The following is a 22285-nucleotide window of genomic DNA, read 5'->3' as shown; positions in this document are numbered from 1 at the left end:
TTTTCATTGTTGATTCTGGGACAGGTTTCTTTTCTTCTTTACTTTGTTACTGGCCTAACCAATTAAAAAAAAAAAAACATTTATAGCATTCAGAAAGAACGTTTTCATGACGCAATTGGAACGTTAACAAAACGTTCTTAGAACATACGTTTGTTAGCCGGGATGGTTCCACTTCAAATGATAATTTATGATTTTACAGTAGTAAAAGTCCAGCAATAAAACTGAACTATTGCATTTGATTACTATGGTTAATTGTTGAAAGTGATTTCACATTGCTGGAGGAATCTTATTGTGACGAGAGCAACAAAGGGAAAAGACATTTCTGTATCAAACAGTATTTATTAAAACAATTACACATACAAAAAAAGCTCATGGTATTTAATGAAAAACAGAGTATTAGTGATCAGATGACAGCCGGCATAAAATCAAAGTTTTTTCGTGTCATTTCCCCTCCTGATCCGAGCAGGAATTACAGCTGTGTATTTGAATGCTTCTTCCTGGTGGCATTTTGTGTTGTCATTTGGCATTTGCGTGTGCTGAACTTTTATTGTTATGAATTTTATTGTTTCCTGGGACCCGTCAGATGGAAGAAATGAATCATTTGAAGATGCAAACACAAGTGTTAGTGTGACAAGCACACGTCTCTGTTTGAGAGCTGTTCATCTGTCATTACGAGTGTCCTAACCCCGGGAGAACGGCTTCAGCGCCCGGATCCGCACAGATCTCCAGACGGGACAGTCGGCTCTGCTCCAGCGCGATGGCCTCTGCCGAATGTTTGCATTTCTCGGAGCCGCACTGACAGGTGAAGTACTTGCTCTTGATGTCCCAGAAACGATCGCCGTAATCAAACCTGTTAGAGAGAGCAGACGCTCAGAAAACACATCGGTAACACTTCACAATAAGGCACATTAGTTAACTACCTTAGTAAAGGATTAGTTCACTTAAAAAAAAAAAATCCTGATAATTTACCCTCCCCATGTCATCCAAGATGTCCATGTCTTTCTTTTTTCAGTTGTAAAGAAATTTAGGTTTTTGAGGAAAACATTCCAGGATTTTTCTCCATATAATGGGCTTCAATGGCAACCAACGGTTTGAAGGTTCAAATGTCCGTCTCAATGCAGCTTCAAAGTCTCTACACAATCCCAGTCGAGGAGACGAGTCTTATCTAGCGAAACGATCGTCCATTTTCTAAAAAAACTAAATTATATACTTTTTAACCACAAATGCCCGTCTTGTACCATCTCTGAGATGCGACACAGACAAATAACTTAGATGACGTGACGCGTGACCTTTCCAACATGATGACGCAATGCGTGGCGCATTTCAGAGATGGTACACGACGGGCATTTGTGGTTAAAAAGTATATCATTTAAATTTTTTTTTTTGAAAATGGCCGATCGTTTCGCTAGATAAGACCCCTGTTTCTCGGCTGGGATCGTGTAGAGACTTTGAAGCTGCACTGAAACTCACATTTGAACCTTCAAACTGTTGGTTGCCATTGAAGTCCATTATATGGAGAAAAATCCTGGAATGTTTTCCTCAAAAACCTAAATTTCTTTTGGGAGTGAGAAAATTATCAGGAACATTTTTATTTGAAAGTGAATTAATCCTTTAACATGAGCTAAGAATGAACAATACTTCCCCATTTATTAATCTTAGTTAATATTAATTTCAACGTTTACTAATATGTTAATAAAATCATAGGTTGTATTTGTTAACATTAGTTAATGCACTGTGAACTAACATGAACACACAATGAACAGCTGGATTTTTATTAACTAATATTAACAGAGATTAATAAATACTGTAAGAAATGTATTGCTCATGGTTAGTTCATGTTAGTTAATACAAATAACTACTATTAACTAATGAACTTTATTGTAAAGTGTTAGCAGAATATCAACAGGAACACGATGCAAACACGGCCAAAAACTCCTTGGGATCAAAGAAAGCACATATTGAGCCCACACACACACACTCTCACCCCAGTTCCTGTCCTGTGAAGATGTCCCTGGAGCTGAAGAAGGCTATGCGGGGGAAGCGCAGGTCCTGGTGAAGCATGAACACGCGGACAGGGATGATGTTGGGGTCGCACAGGTGGTTTATAAAGCGGCTGATGTTACCGTAGTATCGGGCATCAATACAGTACACTTCACCGTCCTGCGAAAGACAGGGTATTACAGTTAACTAAGCTATTACAGACATCGTTTAAATGAAGCTAAAATTAATAGTGATGCATCGATATGAAAAATTCGGCCCATATTGATAACCGATAATTCTTTATATTTTAAAAGCCGATAACCGATATATTGGCCGATAAATCTAAATCCAAATTTTTATATAATTTTTGAGAGCCTGATTACACAAATAAAAGTCTCATTATGAAAAGACATGTCCCAAACACTACAACATAAATCACTGCAGTAGTCTAGTTTGAGCCAGTGTAAGATTTAAAATTAATTTTACACTCCCATGGCAAACTTTCCTTACTAAAAAATAAATAAAACATATTTCAAGCAATTCAAAAGCCTCGTGTTGAACAGTGCACATCTGAAGTGTCTCAGCTGAAGGAAATAATACATTATTTATCGGCTTTAATATATCAGCTACATTTTCTTATCGGACCGATAACGATATTATTAAAAACGAAACATCTTACGATACCGATATGGTTGCTGATATATCATGCATACCTAAATATTAAATTAATATTAGATGAAAAACAAACTAAATGAAAATTGGAAATGTTTAAGTTGAAGCACTAACATTACTAACTGGAAATGAAAACTAAAATAAAACAAACAAAAAACCCTAAATAGTCAGATTTTAAATAGGGTAACATGAGTAGACTGACTGTCTATATTTCATATAGAGAGCGGTGCGATGATATAGTTATATTTTGGGACAGTATACAGAAGCTTGGGAGTATCAATGCAAATTTGTGTCAGTGAATTTGTGTCACTCCTCTAGTAAACAGGCCTTCAGAATGGACTGAAATCAGTGTCACGAAACCTTGTTGTCCAGATCAAACAGGTACGAATCATCCTCCCGCACGTCTGCTTCTGCGTCAGAGATCAGCTCGCCAACATACCTGCAGAAACACAGCATTATTACAGCTGGAAACGGAAACAGACGAGGAGGAGAGCAAGCCACATAGACCAGGTTTACGCTCTTAAAAAGACACTTTGAAGGCATTGCATGAATCCACTCACTCGCAGATGAAACTTCCTTGAGGAATATCTTGAAGCGCTCTGACGCCCCATCCCATCTTCTCCGTGCGGTAGAGCTGCAAACGCACCCTGAAACACACAAACAGACCAGGGCTTTTAAAGGGAGATTGAAGAACGAACTGACCAGCCGCCATTTACAACAAAATGAGGCCAGAGCGGTTCGTTTTGGGGGTTTGAAACAGTTTGCCAAAGTGAGCTTTCCGGGTAAAAGTTCGCTCTGGCTGGTAAATGCCTTCGAACTACCATTGGTCCGTGGTAATGATGTCATTGGTGGGCGTGGCCCCCGAGGCTCCCCGCCTTATTTCGTGTGTAAATCTTTTTCGGGTCATTTCTTCTGTTTAGTCCATGAAGTCAGACATTCACGAGTTAAAACATGAACAATGAAGAGCCGCTTTATAGTGGAAAATCAAGTTGTGATGGTTGAAAGAGACACTGACACTGTTTTTCATGTTTAATAATGTGTTTTATAAATAAATGTGACGTGACTTTATTGGGAGTGCTAAACATGTGTATATATATATATATATATATATATATATATATATATATATATATATATATATATATATATATATATATATATATATATATATATAAAATAAACTAATGTGCATTTGAAAAATCAAACAATTAGGATAAGAATATATGAAACTTATTTATATATATAAGAATATATATATATATATATATATATATAAGAATATATATATATATATATATATATATATATATATATATATATATATATATATATACACACACAGTGAGGAAAATAAGTATTTGAACACCCAGCTATTTTGCAAGTTCTCCCACTTGGAAATCATGGAGAGGTCTGAAATTGTCATCGTAGGTGCATGTCCACTGTGAGAGACATAATCTAAAAAAAAAAATCCAAAAATCACAATGTATGATTTTTTAACTATTTATTTGTATGATACAGCTGCAAATAAGTATTTGAACACCTGTCTATCAGCTAGAATTCTGACCCTCAAAGACCTGTAAGTCTGCCTTTAAAATGTCCACCTCCACTCCATTTATTATCCTAAATTAGATGCACCTGTTTGAGGTCGTTAGCTGCATAAAGACACCTGTCCACCCCATACAATCAGTAAGAATCCAACTACTAACATGGCCAAGACCAAAGAGCTGTCCAAAGACACTAGAGACAAAATTGTACACCTCCACAAGGCTGGAAAGGGCTATGGGGAAATTGCCAAGCAGCTTGGTGAAAAAAGGTCCACTGTTGGAGCAATCATTAGAAAATGGAAGAAGCTAAACATGACTGTCAATCTCCCTCGGACTGGGGCTCCATGCAAGATCTCACCTCGTGGGGTCTCAATGATCCTAAGAAAGGTGAGAAATCAGCCCAGAACTACACGGGAGGAGCTGGTCAATGACCTGAAAAGAGCTGGGACCACCGTTTCCAAGGTTACTGTTGGTAATACACTAAGACGTCATGGTTTGAAATCATGCATGGCACGGAAGGTTCCCCTGCTTAAACCAGCACATGTCAAGGCCCGACTTTAGTTTGCCAATGACCATTTGGATGATCCAGAGGAGTCATGGGAGAAAGTCATGTGGTCAGATGAGATAAAATAGAACTTTTTGGTCATAATTCCACTAAACGTGTTTGGAGGAAGAAGAATGATGAGTACCATCCCAAGAACACCATCCCTACTGTGAAGCATGGGGGTGGTAGCATCATGCTTTGGGGGTGTTTTTCTGCACATGGGACAGGGCGACTGCACTGTATTAAGGAGAGGATGACCGGGGCCATGTATTGCGAGATTTTGGGGAACAACCTCCTTCCCTCAGTTAGAGCATTGAAGATGGGTCGAGGTTGGGTCTTCCAACATGACAACGACCCGAAGCACACAGCCAGGATAACCCAGGAGTGGCTCTGTAAGAAGCATATCAAGGTTCTGGTGTGGCCTGACCAGTCTCCAGACCTAAACCCAATAGAGAATCTTTGGAGGGAGCTCAAACTCCGTGTTTCTCAGAGACAGCCCAGAAACCTGACTGATCTAGAGAAGATCTGTGTGGAGGAGTGGGTCAAAATCCCTCCTGCAGTGTGTGCAAACCTGGTGAAAAACTACAGGAAACGTTTGACCTCTGTAATTGCAAACAAAGGCTACTGTACCAAATATTAACATTGATTTTCTCAGGTGTTCAAATACTTATTTGCAGCTGTATCATACAAATAAATAGTTAAAAAATCATACATTGTGATTTCTGGATTTTCATTTTTTTTTGATTATGTCTCTCACAGTGGACATGCACCTACGATGACAATTTCAGACCCCTTCATGATTTCTAAGTGGGAGAACTTGCAAAATTGCAGGGTGTTCAAATACTTATTTTCCTCACTGTATATATAAGAATATATATATATATATATATATATATATATATATATATATATATATATATATATATATATATATATATATATAAAATTTTTATCCTAATTGTTTAGATTTTTCAAATGCACATCAGCTTCTTTTCAATTAGGGATGTTAACCGATGACCATTTGAACGATGGTTGACCGTATCAACGTTAACCGATCAAAGTTGTCGGTAGTCGGTTAAAAAAAAAAGTGATCTCTAAATTTGGCTATTATAGACAGTGGACTAAACGCTACTACAGTTAGCCATCTCATTCCAAGATCTTTTCGTGTGAAGTCAACAAATCCCTCACACCGGTTTCAACCGGCTAATGAGGATCGGTGGTCAGTCAAGAAAATTTTTAGTTTTCACCATCCCTATTTTCAATCCACCGGCTGAATGAAAATGCAATTTCAATTTCTGCCAGTAGGTGGTGCTTATAGAAGAGCAGAAATATAGTGGTTAACACCTGTAAACAACGCAACTGCATATTAGAAATGCCACGAGTTTGCACGTTTGACTCAAACACTGTTTATGATCCACTGTAGATGAATTATGACAATCATTCACCATAAATGCGCAGTATTCATTGATTGCAAACTGCTCTGGACGTGCAACTCTCAAACTTAATTAAAACATTGATTTGGGTTTAATCTCATTCCTGATTCCTGGTTTTTGTTTTTTAAAATGAAGACCTCTTGAAATGATAATCTTATAGCGTTTAAGACTTTTTATAGCCTTAAACTTGATCAAACTTGACCCGCAGGTGTTTCTCACGACCAGCTTATGCAAAAGCGTCTTCCTTAGGTTCATTTGACATGCGAATCATTTCAATACAGCAAATCTATTCTGAAAATAACTTACTTGATGCCAGCTTGAACCACTCGGTTCTTGCAGGTTTTGTGGCAGGAACAGGCCATGTTACACTCGAAGATCAGAGGCGGCTCGATTTTATTAAACTCCTGGAGAAGACGCTGATCCTACAGGACACATGCGTGATGTTATACAGGATCAGATCTGAGCTTTAGAGCTTCTCGTGGAGACGGGATGATGTGTTACCTTGTCGTACCAGCAGCGGATGCTGAGCTGCCCACAGAGACAGTTACTGGAGGAACAATCATCTGTGCAGCTGCAGTGCTGAAACACACACACACAAACACACACACACACACACACACACACACACACACACACACACACACACACACACACACACACACACACACACACACACACACACACACACACACACACACACACACACACACACACACACACACACACACACACACACACACACACACACACACACACACACACACACACACACACACATCAAACATCTAGAAAACCAGCTGTCAACACACAGGACAATTAGAGCTGAGTGTAGGGCTGGGCGATAAAACGATAACGATATGTATCGCGATAGACACTTAATCAATATCAATAAAAAATGCGTTCGATAAAACGTTCGATAATTTATTTATTTTTTTCGTTGGAAGAAACCAGCAAAGCAAGTTTGATTGCATGAACAAAGGCACTCACTCTCTAGTAACTAGATAAAATATACTATGGAAGTCACTGGGGTACATCAACTGTTGGTCATTCTTCCAAATAACTTTTATTTTCAACAGAAGAAAGAAACTTATTCGAGTTTAAAACAACGTGAGAGAGTAAATTATGAAAATTAGAATTTTTAGGAGAACTATCCCTTTAATGTTAATAAAACAACAAAATGTAAAGAGAAAATCACTCACTGCTCTTGACTAATAACTTTATTAATAGCTTTTATAAGTATCAATGTATAATTTATAAAAAATAGAAAGAAATAGATTTATAGAAAGAAATCGTAATATTATATTTTTGCCATATCGCCCACCCCTTTATAAAGCATTTCTTACGTATTCTTTAATTTTGCACCTTAAATGTTAAGAGATAATTGTTAAGTGTTCATTGTGATTTTAGACTTTTGAGTTTTCCATGGTCGTGTTGACATTTCTGCCTTTATAACTGATGGGATTTTTTTTAACAGTTTTCAGCCATATCGCCCAGCCCTAGCTGAGTGATACTCAATATTGTCAATGCCTTTGTTGGTCATTTAAGTAACACTTAAAAAATTATCAAGCTTTTTATCTGGTCACTAAAGGTTTTCACGTTCTTTTATTCATTAATGTGAGTAACTTTTTGAGAACAAATTATTATTTTTGGTTGGTTCAGTCATTAAAGGAGTCTGAAATGATTTGAGAAACAGTCCGAATCATAATTACATTTGAGAGGAAAGCAAATTCTTTGAACAGACATAACAATGAATCAGTTCATCATCACAACGATTCAATGATTCATTTGCATCATCAATTTAAAACTGGTCATAGAAAAAGGATCCCTGTGTGGGAAAATCATTTTACATGATTTCAAATGCTGATTATTGTTTATTTTTATTGTTTGGGGTCAGGAAGAATTTTAATGTTTCTGAAAGAAGTCTCTTCTGCTCATCAAAGCTGCATTTATTGGATCAAAAATATAACAAAATGTGAAATATTATTACAATTTAAAATATTGGTTTTCTATGTGAATATATAGTAAAGTGTAATTTATTCCTGTGATCAAATCTGAATTTTCAGCATCATTACTCCAGTCTTCAGTGTCACATGATCCTTCAGAAATCACTCTAATATGATGATTTGATGCTCAAGAAACATTTATGATCATTATCAGTGTTTAAATCAGTTGTGCTTTTTCATATTTGTGTGGAAACTGTGATACATTTTATTTTTCGGGATTCTTTGATGAATAGAAAGTTCAAAAGAACAGCATTTATTTGAAATATAATCTTTTGTAACATTATAAATGTCTTTACGGTCCCTTTTGATGAATTTAATGCATCCTTAATGAGTCAAAGTATTAATTTATTTATTTTTTTAAATAATAATAATGGTATTTTATATTGGTAAATATATTAATCCTATATACTGTTATATAGGTACATATAAATCAATCAAATAATTCTTTTATTCTTTGGTGTGTCTGTTGTGTGTGTGTCTGTGTGTGTTTCTGTGTCTGTGTGTCTGTCTGTCTGTGTGTGTGTGTGTGTGTGTGTGTGTGTGTGTGTGTGTGTGTGTGTGTGTGTGTGTGTGTTTCTGTGTCTGTGTGTCTGTCTGTCTGTCTGTGTGTGTGTGTGTGTGTGTGTGTGTGTGTGTCTGTGTGTGTGTGTGTGTGTGTGTGTGTGTCTGTGTGTGTTTCTGTGTCTGTGTGTCTGTCTGTCTGTCTGTCTGTGTGTGTGTGTGTGTGTGTGTGTGTGTGTGTGTCTGTGTGTGTGTGTGTGTGTGTGTGTGTGTGTGTGTTTTGTGAGTGTTTCTGTGTCTGTGTCTGTCTGTGTGTGTGTGTCTGTGTGTGTGTGTGTGTGTGTGTGTGTGTGTGTGTGTTGTGTATTTACTGTAGTGCTGAGTGGCACCTGCAGGTGTGTGATGTTGCGGTCGATGTTCATGGTGGATGTTTCACAGTTTTCTGCGATGTATTTGTAGTCGGACGGACAGCCTTCGTCGTCCACACCGTTAACACACGGGATAGGAACGTTCTCATAACCCTGAGCCACATCACTACACACACACACACACACACACACACACACACACACACACACACACACACACACACACACACACACACACACACACACACACACACACACACACACACACACACACAACACACACACAACACACACACACACACAAACGTGATGTTAGTGGGCACTAAAACTATAGAAAATAGCTTTCAATAATTAAAACTAAATATCATTAATAAAATAAAGTAATATTAACAATAATATTAGATGAAAAACTAATGAAAATAAGGAATGCTGCCTTGGAAACTAAAATAAATTTTAACTTGAAGTACTACAATGACTAAAATTGAAATAAAAACAAATTAAAGATAAATTAAATGTAAGTTAAATAAAAAAAAATGAAAAAAATTATATGTATTATTATGTAATTTATAATAACCATTTTTAAACTAATAAAAACAACAAAAACAAATAACAAAATTAATAAAATAAATAAAAAGCTAATTCAAAACTTTAAAAAATATACTATAATGGTATATAAATGATACCAAAATTAGACATTTTTCTTTGGCAACTAACTGAATGAAATAAATAATTTTAAGTACTAAAGTAACTAAAACATAAATAAATTAAATATAATTAACTTTAACTATTTATAATAAAAATAACAAAAGCACATAACAACTTTACCTAAAACCAAATATGAAAGCTGAAAACAATAAAAGTAAAAGCTACTTCAGAATAACAATAAATACTACACAGGCATATAAATAACACACACACACAGAAAGAAATGAAAATCACACATGTATTTCACACATGGCTCTCAGTATTGGAGACACACACTGACCTGCATATGATCCTCTCGGTGCGAACGCCGCGGTTGGCGATCCCGCGGCGCAGCTTGCGGTTGATCTGCAGCGCCACCCAGACGGCCGTGTCACTGCGCGCGAGCGAGAGCGGCGTGTCGCCCTCCTTGTTCACGACGTCGATGTCAGCGCCGCGAGAGAGAAACAGCCTGAAACACAGACACAGAGTGTGTGTTAGAGGAGTGTGTGACGCCAGTTCTATGAATATGTGGAGAAGTGCCAGCTTAGGACCCCAGTATTATGCCTGATCTAAAGCTGTTCTCAAGATTCTCATCACTCCGCTGGGACTCGGTGTGTGTGACGGTGTGTGACGTACGTGACGCAGTCAGTGAAGCTCTCGCGCGCGGCGATGTGTAGCGGCGTGTCTCCGTGAATGTTCACACAGGACAGAGGACAGCCGGCGTTCAGAACCAGCTCTGCGATCTCAGCGCTGCCCGCGAACGAGGCCCAGTGCAGACACACGTTCATCTCCTGTGCAGAGGGACACACACACCATATCATGAGCAGTGTCGGGGGAACTCATTACAAGCAACTTGAGTTACGTAACCAGATTACTTTTAAAAGTAACTAGTGAAGTTACACATTCCTTTTAATGATAACAAAAATATCTAAGTTACTTTTTCAAATAAGTAACGCTAGTTACTTTTCACATGTATTGACTGACAGCTCTCCTTTCCCGATGTTTAGAGAAATAAAGTGAGGAGGTGGTGTGTGTGTGTGTGTGTGTGTGTGTGTAAACATGATGGTTATTTTAGTTCTAGACTAAATGTGAACATGCATTTACTCATCTCACAGCCATGAAAACACTGAATAAAACAAAATGATTAAAAACAGTAAAACGCAATCTCAGAATTTTACGCAATACTTTTAGAATTAACTATATTAAATTAAATTATATTACACAAATATACTTTATGTATTTAATCTCACTTTATTAACCAATGTCTGATTATGACAAAATAAATCTGTTTTGATTTTTTTTTTAAATCTGTTAATAAGTCTGTTTTGTCCTATTAAATGAGTTAAATGAAGTCTTAAAGTCCCCCTGTGGTGAAAATCCAGCTTTTAATGTTGTTTATGTGTCTATGTGGTGTTTTTAATAATGCTTTAAGACACATCATGTGTAAATTCATAAGTCGACAGCATTGCTGAGTATTTCCTCCTTAAAACTGCAGTGAACCAAAGACAGTCTCAGAAACACGCTTTGAAATCGCTGGTGTTTCTGACGTCACACACTACCTTGTAACTAGGGATGTTGCGGTGACGGATTTTTTCCACCGGTTAATCGACGTGTAAAAAAACCGGTAATCCCGGTGTCACCGGGGTTGCGTGTCGGGGATTTCGGGTGGCCGAAAATGCGCACGTGCACACGTCTCAATTTACTTTCACTTTAATTAGCGGCAATTCAGTAGCATTTGTTTGAATTAATCATGGGTTAATTTATTTTATTCTTAATAAAAATACACAAAACAATAAGACACTCGCTTGTATTACACACATCTTTATTGCAAAATGAATAATAACTTAACACACCATGTAAAAACTAAACAAAAGCACTAATGAAACACCTTTAAAGTGCATTTATTAACAAAACGAACCACTGCACACATCGTGCAAGTATCAAACAAGAAATTATATATAAAAAATCACTATTCGTTAAATAAAGTGCCTGCCTTTTTCAGCTAAAAAAAAAAAAAAAAAAAAAAACACCGCACAACCATCGAATATGAAACGAACGAACATCAAAAACTTCGTTAAATAAGGTAGCCTACCCGAATAATCACTGGACACTTAAGTGCAAAAAAAAAAGCTAATATAAAAATTAAACTCACGTTTGCATTTCTCTTTGAAACCAGATCTTCCGCCATCCTTTGCCAGTTAGCTCGCCTCACTCTCCTCAAATGATAAATGAAATCGGACACCTGCTGCTTTACTGCGGCGCTCGTTCCGCTTACGCTAAATTAAGAAGGCACATAGTCACTAACTGAATTAAGTGCTTTATTACTATAGGCTAAAACTTCAACACGATGGGGACGGTGACGGTGGTCAAGTGCTATGACCGGTAGGTGGGTTAAACACCGTGTATCACCGGTAACACCGACTATCGCAACAAGCCTACTTGTAACCAATCAGATCAACGTGTGATCGTCAACCAGTGGATCTCTGAGCTGAGGGAGTGAGTGGAGGCGGGGCTCATTTGCATATTCATAGAACCGCATATACTAAATGAGGCGAGGGTGTCGAGTTACACTCAAGATATTTTAAGGCATGAAGAATTTTAAGGAGAAAACGTTTAAATATGTTATTTTGGTGATCAGAGATCAGTTTAAAGGTGTCTTCACCTTTTTAAGTGTCAGTAATTTAGTGATATGTGTTTGTCACTTTTGTTTATTAGCCATCTGTATTTGATAAATATGTGTGTGTGTGTGTGTGTGTGTGTGTGTGTGTCAGAGACTGGCCTTGTCCCGGAGTGTGACGTCGGCTCCTCTGTTGAGCAGAGCTCGGATCACGTCTATGTGTCGATGTTCTGCGGCCCAGATGACGGGCGTCCAGCCGCCGCTGTCCTGAAACACACACAGCTGATGTCACACACACACCTCACCTGCAGCACGAGACGGGCTAAAGCGCTCAGAAACACACCTGTGCGTTCAGATCCACCTGTCCTGTGCTCAGTAACAGCAGCACCACCTCCAGGTTCCCCAGTTTAGCAGCGTGATGGAGGCCTGTGGAGCCGTCCTCTTCCTGGACACCAAACACACATCAACACCTCTGATTCACCTGTGTGTGTGTGTGTGTGTGTGTGTGTGTGTGTGTGTGTGTGTGAGAGAGAGTTTAGCAGCGTGATGGAGGCCTGTGGAGCCGTCCTCTTCCTGGACACCAAACACACATCAACACCTCTGATTCACCTGTGTGTGTGTGTGTGTGTGTGTGTGTGTGTGTGTGTGTGTGTGTGAGAGAGAGTTTAGCAGCGTGATGGAGGCCCGTGGAGCCGTCCTCTTCCTGGACACCAAACACACATCAACACCTCTGATTCACCTGTGTGTGTGTGTGTGTGTGTGTGTGTGTGTGTGTGTGTGTGTGTGTGTGTGTGTGTGTGTGTTGCTCACTGCGTGATAGACACAGGCTCCGCTCTGGATCAGAAGTGTGTGTGTGTGTGTGTGTGTGTGTGTGTTGCTCACTGCATGATAGACAGGCTCCGCTCTAGATCAGAAGTGTGTGTGTGTGTGTGTGTGTGTGTGTGTGTGTGTGTGTGTGTGTGTTGCTCACAGCGTGATAGACACAGGCTCCGCTCTGGATCAGGTATTTCACCACCTCCACATGATTGTTCACTATGGCCTCTAGCAGAGGGGTCCGCAGGGTCTTGTCTTGGGCGTCCACCTTAGCGCCTGCCTAAAGTCCATCACAAAAGCAGGAGTTTTAATGAAAAATTCCCTCAGTTACAAACCCAGACAAGTCCAACAATACAACAAGTCTTAATATTTCAATAATTTAACAACACACTTACATGATCATGGTTCTCTGATGTCGTCTAATCAAATTTATTTTAAGTTTACATTTTATGGTTTAATGTTTAGAAAGGCTTGTATTTCACTTGTTATTTAAAAAATATAAAATTTTCTATTTTCATGATTTACTTATTTTATCTTGATTGTTTTTATTTTAAAATTACATATTTTAATTTAGCATTTTTAAAGATTCAATAAATTTTTTCTAAGCATTGCTTTCATTTTAAAATTATGGATTTTAATTTGCCATTTTTATGATTTAATTTTTGGTAAGGGTTTTATTTTGATTGCTCTTATTTAAAGGTGCAGTGTGCGATTTGTAGCAGCATCTAGGGGCGAGGTTGCAAATTGCAACCAACAGAAGTTATGGTGGTCAACAGGAAGTGATGTCGTCGTCTGAGACAGCAGAGAGTAGCCAGTTAAGCAATGCGGTTTCTTTACAAAGATAAAGAAATGATGCATACTTAATTATTCTGTTAAACGATGTTAGTGTGAATATTATCGTCACTTGTTCATCATTGTGTCAGTGTTTTATTCGCCTCTTTGCACGAAGAACAACATAGTGACGAAACGCATTTGTCCGCTCAGGGCCACTGTAGAAACATGTCGGTGTAAGCGGACCCGCGGTGTGTGTAGAGAGAAATGCTCATTCTAAGCTAATAAACACATAACAGTTCATTATGTAAGGTCTTTATACACCACTGAAAACATAGTTATGTATATTATATTGCATTTCTGTCAACAGATCCTCCTAAATATCACACACTGCACCTTTAAGTAATGATTAGCTTTTTATTAATTTTATTAAACCCTGATTTACAGAATCATCCCCATCTGATGACTATAACGTCCATGAGCAGTGGATGTTCAGGAGTCACTGAAGCGAGTGCAGACCTCACCTGTACGAGCAGGTAACAGACCTCCAGAAGTCCTCTCTGAGCGGCAGCATGAAGAGCACAGCGCCGGTTCTGAGAGTCCGACTGATACGACGGGTCGATGCCCTCCACTGACAGAGACACAGAGACAACATCAGCGCTGATGCAGCAAAGCTGAACAGGTGTGTGTGAGACACGAGTTCACAGGTGTGTGAGAGACACAGGTTCACAGGTGTGTGAGAGACACAGGTTCACAGGTGTGTGTGAGACATGGACACGGGTTCACAGGTACGTACTGAGCATGAGCAGAACTCGCTGAGCTTCACCCTGTTTGGCTGCGGGATAGAGCTGACGGGGATGAAACCGCAGCTTCTTCCTCCTGACCAACCAGAAAGAGCCAAACAGATCACATGACAATGACATTTAGCCCGAGTATGTTAAAAGTGGCATCCATTCTGCACAGTATATTTTAATTATAATAATTATAATATTATAATTTTGCATATTTATAATTTAATTACAAAATGTTTTAATTTTTTATTTATTTTATTCTAAAATGATGTATTTTAATTGTTTATTTTTATGATTTAATTAATTATTAATAAGTATTTTATTTCAAAATGATGTATTGTAATTTTGCATTTTTATGATTTAAATAATTATTACGAAGTATTTTATTTCAATTGTTTTTATTTTAAAATTATATATTTAATTTTTGCATGTTTATAATTTAATTATTACAATGCATTTTGTTTTGATTTATTTTATTTTATTTTAAAATTATACATTAATTTAGCATTTTTTTAGCATTTTTATTTAGCATTAATTTAGCATTTTTATGATTTAATTCATTATTTCCAAGTATTTTCTTTTTATTGTTTTTATATTAAAATTATGTTTTTTAATTTAAATTTTTTTCAGTACAAAGCAGATTTAGCATTTTTATGGTTTAATCGTTTTGATAAGTATTGTTTTTATTTTAAAATTACGTATTTTAATTTTGCATTTTTATAATTTAATTATTACAAAGTGTTTTATTTTGATTTCTTTTATTTCAAATTTATATTTTAATTTAGCATTTTATTATTTAATTAATTATTACTAAGCATTTTAATTGGATTGTATTTATTTAAAAAAAAATATTTAAATTAAAAATTTTGTAAAATTATGTATTTGAATTCCTAAATATGCTCAGACTGATATAATTATATAAACATTATACTGAAATGTAAATAAATAAAATACATATTCATTGTGAAATATATATATTTAATAACTTTTTATTTTAAATATAATATAATATAATACACATTTAATGTATGAATGTGGTCACCTCTCTGTGTCCTGTGTGAGAATGGCTCTCTGTAGCGCCGCCCTCTTGTCTCCAGGCGGAAGTGCGCTGGGACAGACTGGCTTCCCATTGGGTAAGACGAGCGACGGTCCCACACTGTCAACACCCCCATCGCCGAGGGCAACCACATCCTCCTCCCCGCCCCCTCCTGGAGTCTCATTGGTCGGCTGAGGTTGAAGCTCCGCCCCATTTCTTACATCTCCACGACAGCGCATCCGTGCACTGAGTAAAACAGACACCAAAGACAGTTTTCAATCCAATATTTGTTCATGTTATTTGCAAAACTTAATTTTCAATCAAAGAACAAAAAAGTGGGAGAACACAGAGGAAAATAAGGAGATCATCTGATTACACATTAATATGTACAAACTCTTTGGCGATGCGTATACTCACTTGATGGGCTCTCCGCTCTTCTTGTCGTTGAGCGCGCGTGCCGTGGCCTCGAGAGCTGACGGGAGCAGGGAGGGTGTGGTGGTGGTGGACGACGCGCTTGCAGTGACCACACTGGAGCCTGTAGAGGGCGCTGCAGGAGGAATGGTGACCTCGCGCGCCTCTGAAGCATCTTCTCCACAGTGAGGACAGAACAACAGGCCGACGCCCACTCCTCCTCGGCTCCGCCCACTTCCCAGCACCGACACACAGCCTCGGTGGAACCGGTGAGCGATGCGGACATCGGGACAACATTCCAGAAACGTTCCCTGTGCCGAGAAAAGAGTGTGAGGAGGAGGAGCTTTGAGACTTTTTCCTTAAAGGTGCCTTGGGAATACAGGAAATATGCTAATATGGTGGGCGGAGCATGAGCAATATGACATCATATTGTTCAGAAATTTTGCATCCGATGACCCCTTTAAAAATGGGGGTTGTAAGTTGGTGAAAAGCTTAATTAAATCATAAAACGTCAAATCTAAATAAACACATAATTATAAAATAAAACCCTTATTAATATTATTTATTTAGGTGACCTGTATGTCATGTGACCATTAACCAGCATTAGAGAACCGTGAACATGCAAATATGTTGTTTAACTTAAAATCTTTATTTAATATTCAATAACTTAAATATTTTAGGTTAAAGGGGTTTGGCTGACAATTTTTTTTTGACAAAGAGAACCGTGAACATGCAAATATTTTTTCTTTTGAAAGAAAGAAAGAAAAAGAAAGAAAGAAAGAAATTAACAAATATCTAAAAATGAAAACAAATATATAAAAACAGAAATAAATAAAAAATATATAAATGTATAAATAAATAAATAAATGGTTATATTAGAAATAAATAAGCGAATAAATAAACACATAAATCTTTTTTATTTGAGCTTTAGGTCACATAAAAAGCTAATAATTAATTAAATCATAAAATGAAAAATTAAAATAATACATAATTAAAACATAAAACATCTACAATTTTTTTTTTAATATTTAATTTATTTACCTTCATGTCATGTGACCATTACCGACATCAGAGAACCATTAACATGCACATGTTTTGTCAAATTATTAAAATAATAATTAATTAAATATCTTAGGTTAAAGGGAAAAAGGCTGGCTGACAAAAACGTTTGGGAATCCCTGATCTAAAGCACTTAGAAAACAATTTAAATGGATAATTAATATAAAAAAAAATATTAATAAATGAATAAATAAATGAAAAGAACAAATAAATAAATCTAGAAATACATGCATACATAGTTACAGTACTGTCATTATTGTCATATTTACAAGCTGTTCTGTATGCCTGTATTTATTCTGTAAAACACTATGAGCTGTTGTTCATGGTTTTGGTGCTATATAACTGCATTCAACATGAAGATGAGTAAATGGTGATTTCCCTGTGGCGCGAGACACTCACGGAGAGGCAGAAGTATCCGCAGCCCGGACAGCAGTGATGTTTGACCATGTGTGAGCGGTGCGTCTCGCACAACACCACCAGAGACACGCGGCTGGAGGGACGCATCGTCTCCCCCTTCACGATCACATTGGTACAGCCCACCAGCTGAAACACACAGAGAACGGGACGATCCACGCCACAGGGACGGGGGACGCCAGCTTCAGTTACGCAGCACAAACTCACTGTCAATAAATGTATCATCTGTTCCACAATAAGTAGCTTTTACTGTCTATATAAGCCGCATTTTAACACAGACCTGCTAATTTCCTCCATAGGGGAAGTGATTTGTATTTATAACATACAAACGCTTAAAGAAAGCCCTGCTGTGAGGTTATAAAATGATGGTATGTGCTTTTGTTGAAGCCACCAGTCTGCATTACTTGTTATTTACTAATTATATATGTGTATGTATATATATATATATATATATATATAGTGCTTTTCACAATACACATTTCAAAGCAGCTTTTATATTCAAATTTTTATGTTAGATGTGATTAATCGATATGACAGCACAAGTCAAGATATATCAGATTGCCATTTGTAAATAAAGATTAATAATATTTAATAACAATCCCTTTAAATATTTGATTAAATCATTGCAACGCTTTGTGGGATTGAGGTTCTTTTCCTTATTAAAGCTGCTAACTTTCACACACAGTCCTTGTCTGATTGTGTATTGTTGTGTGTCCCCCTGAGGGTTCCTGGATTACACACGACTCATTGATGACGACCTCTTCACCCCTCGGGAGAACCCCGGCTCACCTCTCCGTTGATGCTCTCGATGGCCATGCAGGTCCGGTTGGATCGAGAACTGAATCCGTCGACTCGCGGCGCCTCCATCCTACAACTGCACAGAGGAAGCTCCTCCAGACGCTCCGTCTCTGCGTCACTCCCGTCTACACACACACACACACACACACACACACACACACACACACACACACACACACACACACACACACACACACACACACACACACACACACACACACACACACACACACACACACACGATACTTTAAACACCGGCTTTATTTTTCAATTATTTACCCATAAAGGCAAGGTAATGCAAGGCTATCTACATTATAGCACATTTGAGTAATGCGCAATACTAACTCAAAGTGCTTACATACATAACAAAAAGCATTTAAAAACAATAAAAGATGCATAAAAAATAAACAGTACAAAAAAATTAAAAAACAAAGAAATTGAATTTCTCACAACGGCTTGATTTATTTGATCAAAAATACAGTAAAAACAGTGAAATATTATTACAATTTAAAACAGCTGTTTTCTATGTGAGTATATAGTAGATGTAAGTTATTACTGTGATGATGCTGAAGATTCACATGAATAAATGACACTTTAACAGATATTCACATAGAAAACAGTTCATTTGAAATTGTAATAATTTTTCAGAATTTTTACTGCATGTTTGATCAAACAAACGCAGCCCTGCTGAGCAGAAGAGACGCCTTTATTAGAAACCGTAACTGATGTGATGCGAGTGTGTGAGGACACACACCTGCGTGTGGAGAGAGAGAGAGGCTGTGGGCGGCCGAGATGTCCAGTGAGTCCAGAGGAACCTCAGTGTATTCGGCCGCTGCAGACGCAGATTCACCTGTCAAACACACACAGCTGCTCACACACACACACACCCTGTCGTCGTCGTCGTCGTCATCATGTGTGTGTCTCACCTTTCTCTGCCTCGGGCTCTCCGGCGGGGGGTCTCTCTCTCCCTTTACCCTTCCCTTGACGCTTCCAGGGCGTCTCGTCTCTCTCGGGCTTCTTATAAGTGGCGAGGGGCTGATCGGATTCTGAGCTCTGACACACACACACACACACACACACACACACACACACACAAACACACACACACATTACCTTCACTCTAGTTCACTTCATTAACCAGCAGACACCTGGGCATTTTGATCTTATCAGCATCAGTTGATACTGTTGCTTCTTGTGTCAGTTTATAAGTAAACAATGGTATATATATATAAATGTTTTATAACTGCACTGTAAAATAAAATAATAAATATTTCATAATAAGTTTATTAATTATCTTATGTCGCAGTAGTAAAATTACAATACTTGTGTCTTAATTCACTTGCAAGAAGCTTTTATAATTACATACATACATAAAAAGAAAGAATATAAATAAAACAATATTGTGTAGAATTTCTTTTTTTATTTAGAGTTCACATATATTTTGACAAATTAATTGTAATGACTTTTCCAGAGACAAAACAACAACAACAACAACAACAACAAATGTTTCCAGGCATTCAAGATTACTGGAAAAGGATTTTATATATTTTACAACAATTAAACTTTTATTTCCAGACAATAAGGCCTTATTTATTAGTATTTTTATTTTATTTTCCTTGACTTCTTAAATAAAAAATATATATATGGTAAAACTTACTTTTTTATTTTTAATTTGAGACGTTTTAATATTATTATTGTTTTTAATTACAGTTAAGGCCTAATTTATTATTATTTATTTAATATATTTTTGAAGCATATATATATATTACACTTTTTCTTTTGAATTTTCAAAATGTTTAAATATTTTATTTTTTTAAATTATATTTTAAGGCCTAATTTATTAGTATTTTTCTTTTTTAATTTCCATGACTGTTTTTCAATAAAAAAAATATATATTTTCACTTACTTACTTTTTTTTTTTAAGAAGTTTTAATATTTTACTTTTAAAAATTATATTTTTAAGACCTAATTTATTAGATTTTTTTCTTTTTTAATTCTCATGACTGTTTAAGTTTTAATTAAAAACATATTTTTTCAAACTTACTTTTTTTTTTTTTCATGACTTTCTCAGGTCTTGAATTCACATTTTAAATGTTTAATTCCCTGATATTTCAAGGTTTCCATAATCCTGTCAGCCATCCTGCTTTAAAGATACTGCAATTGACCAATGAAATAAACAGCATCTGTTCCGAACATCCTGAATCTGTATGAAAATAAGGTGCACTTTCTTCCACTCACATGATCCGACAGATGCCCCGCCTCCAGCGCCTCTTCTGCCATCCCATCATCCGACTGCATGTAAAGAAGAGCACAAGAGTGTCAGACCTCCAGCAGCGATCGGCCTCTGTGGATCGAGCGACGGCTCAGTGTCGTGCTCACCTTGCTGTCCGAGTAAATCAGGTCGTCTCCAGAGTAACTGTTGTAGAGCAGGTGGAAATCTTCCTCATCAGCCTCTTCATCGAGATCCTCCAGCCAACCACTGTGATGCTCTTTAGTTGCCGTGGCAACAGGCTCCGCCTTCCCCATCACTGGAGACACCGTCAGAGGAGGCTGGGGAAACAAACACTCAAGTATTCATATATGTGACCCTGGACCACAAAACCAGTCACATGGGTAATCATTTTTTTAATTGAAATTTATACATCATAAATCTGAATTGATGTCTGGTTTGTTAGGATAGGACAATATTTGATCGAGATACAACTATCTGAAAATCTGGAATCTGAGGATGCAAAAAAATCGAAAACTTGAGAAAATCTCCTTTAAAGTTACCCATTTATGTTCACGATTGTGCTGCATTCACTCACAAAAATACATGTTTTATATATTTACGGTTGAAATTTGACAAAATATCTTCATGGAACATGATCTTTACTTAATATCCTAATGATTTTTGGCATAAAAGAAAAATGGATAATTTTGACCCATACAATGTATTGTTGTCTATAGCCACAAATATACCCGTGCGACTCGTGACTGGTGACGTGATCCAGGGTCACATATATGCTAATATTACACTAATTATCATAAGATCAAAGCTGTCACAGTTCACTATAAAACACACAGTTAGGCCTATAAAATCTGAGCTACAATAGAATAAAATAGACAATACAAACTGACTATATTACTGGAATGGGTCCTACAAATTCCCTTTTTCAACTTTAGATAGCGTGTAATGTTGTTGTTTGAGCATAAAACAGATCTGCGAGGTTATAAAGCTCAACGTCCACTCCAAAGGGAGATCTTTTATTTGACAGAACACACTTTACAAGAACTACAACGAACAACAATATTATTATTAAGTATAAATCAGGCTTGAAATGGTTTGAAATTGACGCCATTCTCAATAGGCTATTTACATTTGAGTGAGTGGAGCTCAGCGTTATTAAGGGGCGGGACTTTCCCTGAACATGCGCTGAGAGGTGTCAATCAAAGCACACTGGGCCAGCTAACCAATCACAGCACATTTTGTATTTCAGAAGGAGGGGCTTCATCGAAAATGTACAAGTAAATCATTTTAATTAGAATTATTATCATTAATAATTTATTTATTTATTGAACAATTTTGTTATATTGTAATATCATATAATTATTATTATTTATTTGTTGAAGATTGGTATCTTTTATCATATTGCCATTACCAGCATTTTATAAAATAATAATAATAATAGTTATTATTACTATTATTATAATTACAAACAGCAAAATTATAATTAATAATTTATTACACACTGCTATAATAAAAGATAACAATAGCAATACTAAAAAATATTATTGTTGTTTATTTATTGATATATTTTTATAAAATCAACAATGCATTTCAGGCAATGATCAATAAATACATTA

The 22285-nt window shown here is 36.8% G+C and overlaps 1 protein-coding gene across 2 annotated transcripts in view; it reads right to left on the bottom strand.

Annotated features, from left to right (window-relative positions):
- Positions 1-321: 321 nt before the first annotated feature.
- ehmt2 (euchromatic histone-lysine N-methyltransferase 2) overlaps positions 322-22285 on the bottom strand; it is a 25336-nt gene continuing 3372 nt past the window's right edge. Inside the window, exons 7-28 of one of the 2 annotated variants that reach the window (XM_081376774.1) lie at positions 20819-20989; positions 20678-20731; positions 19366-19492; positions 19194-19289; positions 18431-18564; positions 17627-17770; positions 16175-16479; positions 15764-16003; positions 14727-14809; positions 14455-14561; positions 13317-13439; positions 12690-12791; positions 12509-12613; positions 10366-10520; positions 10031-10198; positions 9049-9211; positions 6675-6752; positions 6480-6595; positions 3213-3299; positions 3013-3091; positions 1985-2160; positions 322-850 (exon numbers count right to left, since the gene is read on the bottom strand). In XM_081376774.1, coding sequence (XP_081232900.1) covers positions 670-850; positions 1985-2160; positions 3013-3091; positions 3213-3299; positions 6480-6595; positions 6675-6752; positions 9049-9211; positions 10031-10198; positions 10366-10520; positions 12509-12613; positions 12690-12791; positions 13317-13439; positions 14455-14561; positions 14727-14809; positions 15764-16003; positions 16175-16479; positions 17627-17770; positions 18431-18564; positions 19194-19289; positions 19366-19492; positions 20678-20731; positions 20819-20989 — 2994 coding nt within the window. In that variant the 3' untranslated portion in view covers positions 322-669. The remainder of the gene's footprint in view (positions 851-1984; positions 2161-3012; positions 3092-3212; positions 3300-6479; positions 6596-6674; positions 6753-9048; positions 9212-10030; positions 10199-10365; positions 10521-12508; positions 12614-12689; positions 12792-13316; positions 13440-14454; positions 14562-14726; positions 14810-15763; positions 16004-16174; positions 16480-17626; positions 17771-18430; positions 18565-19193; positions 19290-19365; positions 19493-20677; positions 20732-20818; positions 20990-22285) is intronic. The other variant, XM_081376775.1, reaches the window with a different exon arrangement.

The sequence above is a fragment of the Scardinius erythrophthalmus genome (genome assembly GCF_964197995.2).
Source record: "Scardinius erythrophthalmus genome assembly, chromosome: 10".
Taxonomy (NCBI): domain Eukaryota; kingdom Metazoa; phylum Chordata; class Actinopteri; order Cypriniformes; family Leuciscidae; genus Scardinius; species Scardinius erythrophthalmus.
Note: the sequence above shows the minus strand (reverse complement) of the source record. Positions and strands in the feature narration are given on the sequence as shown.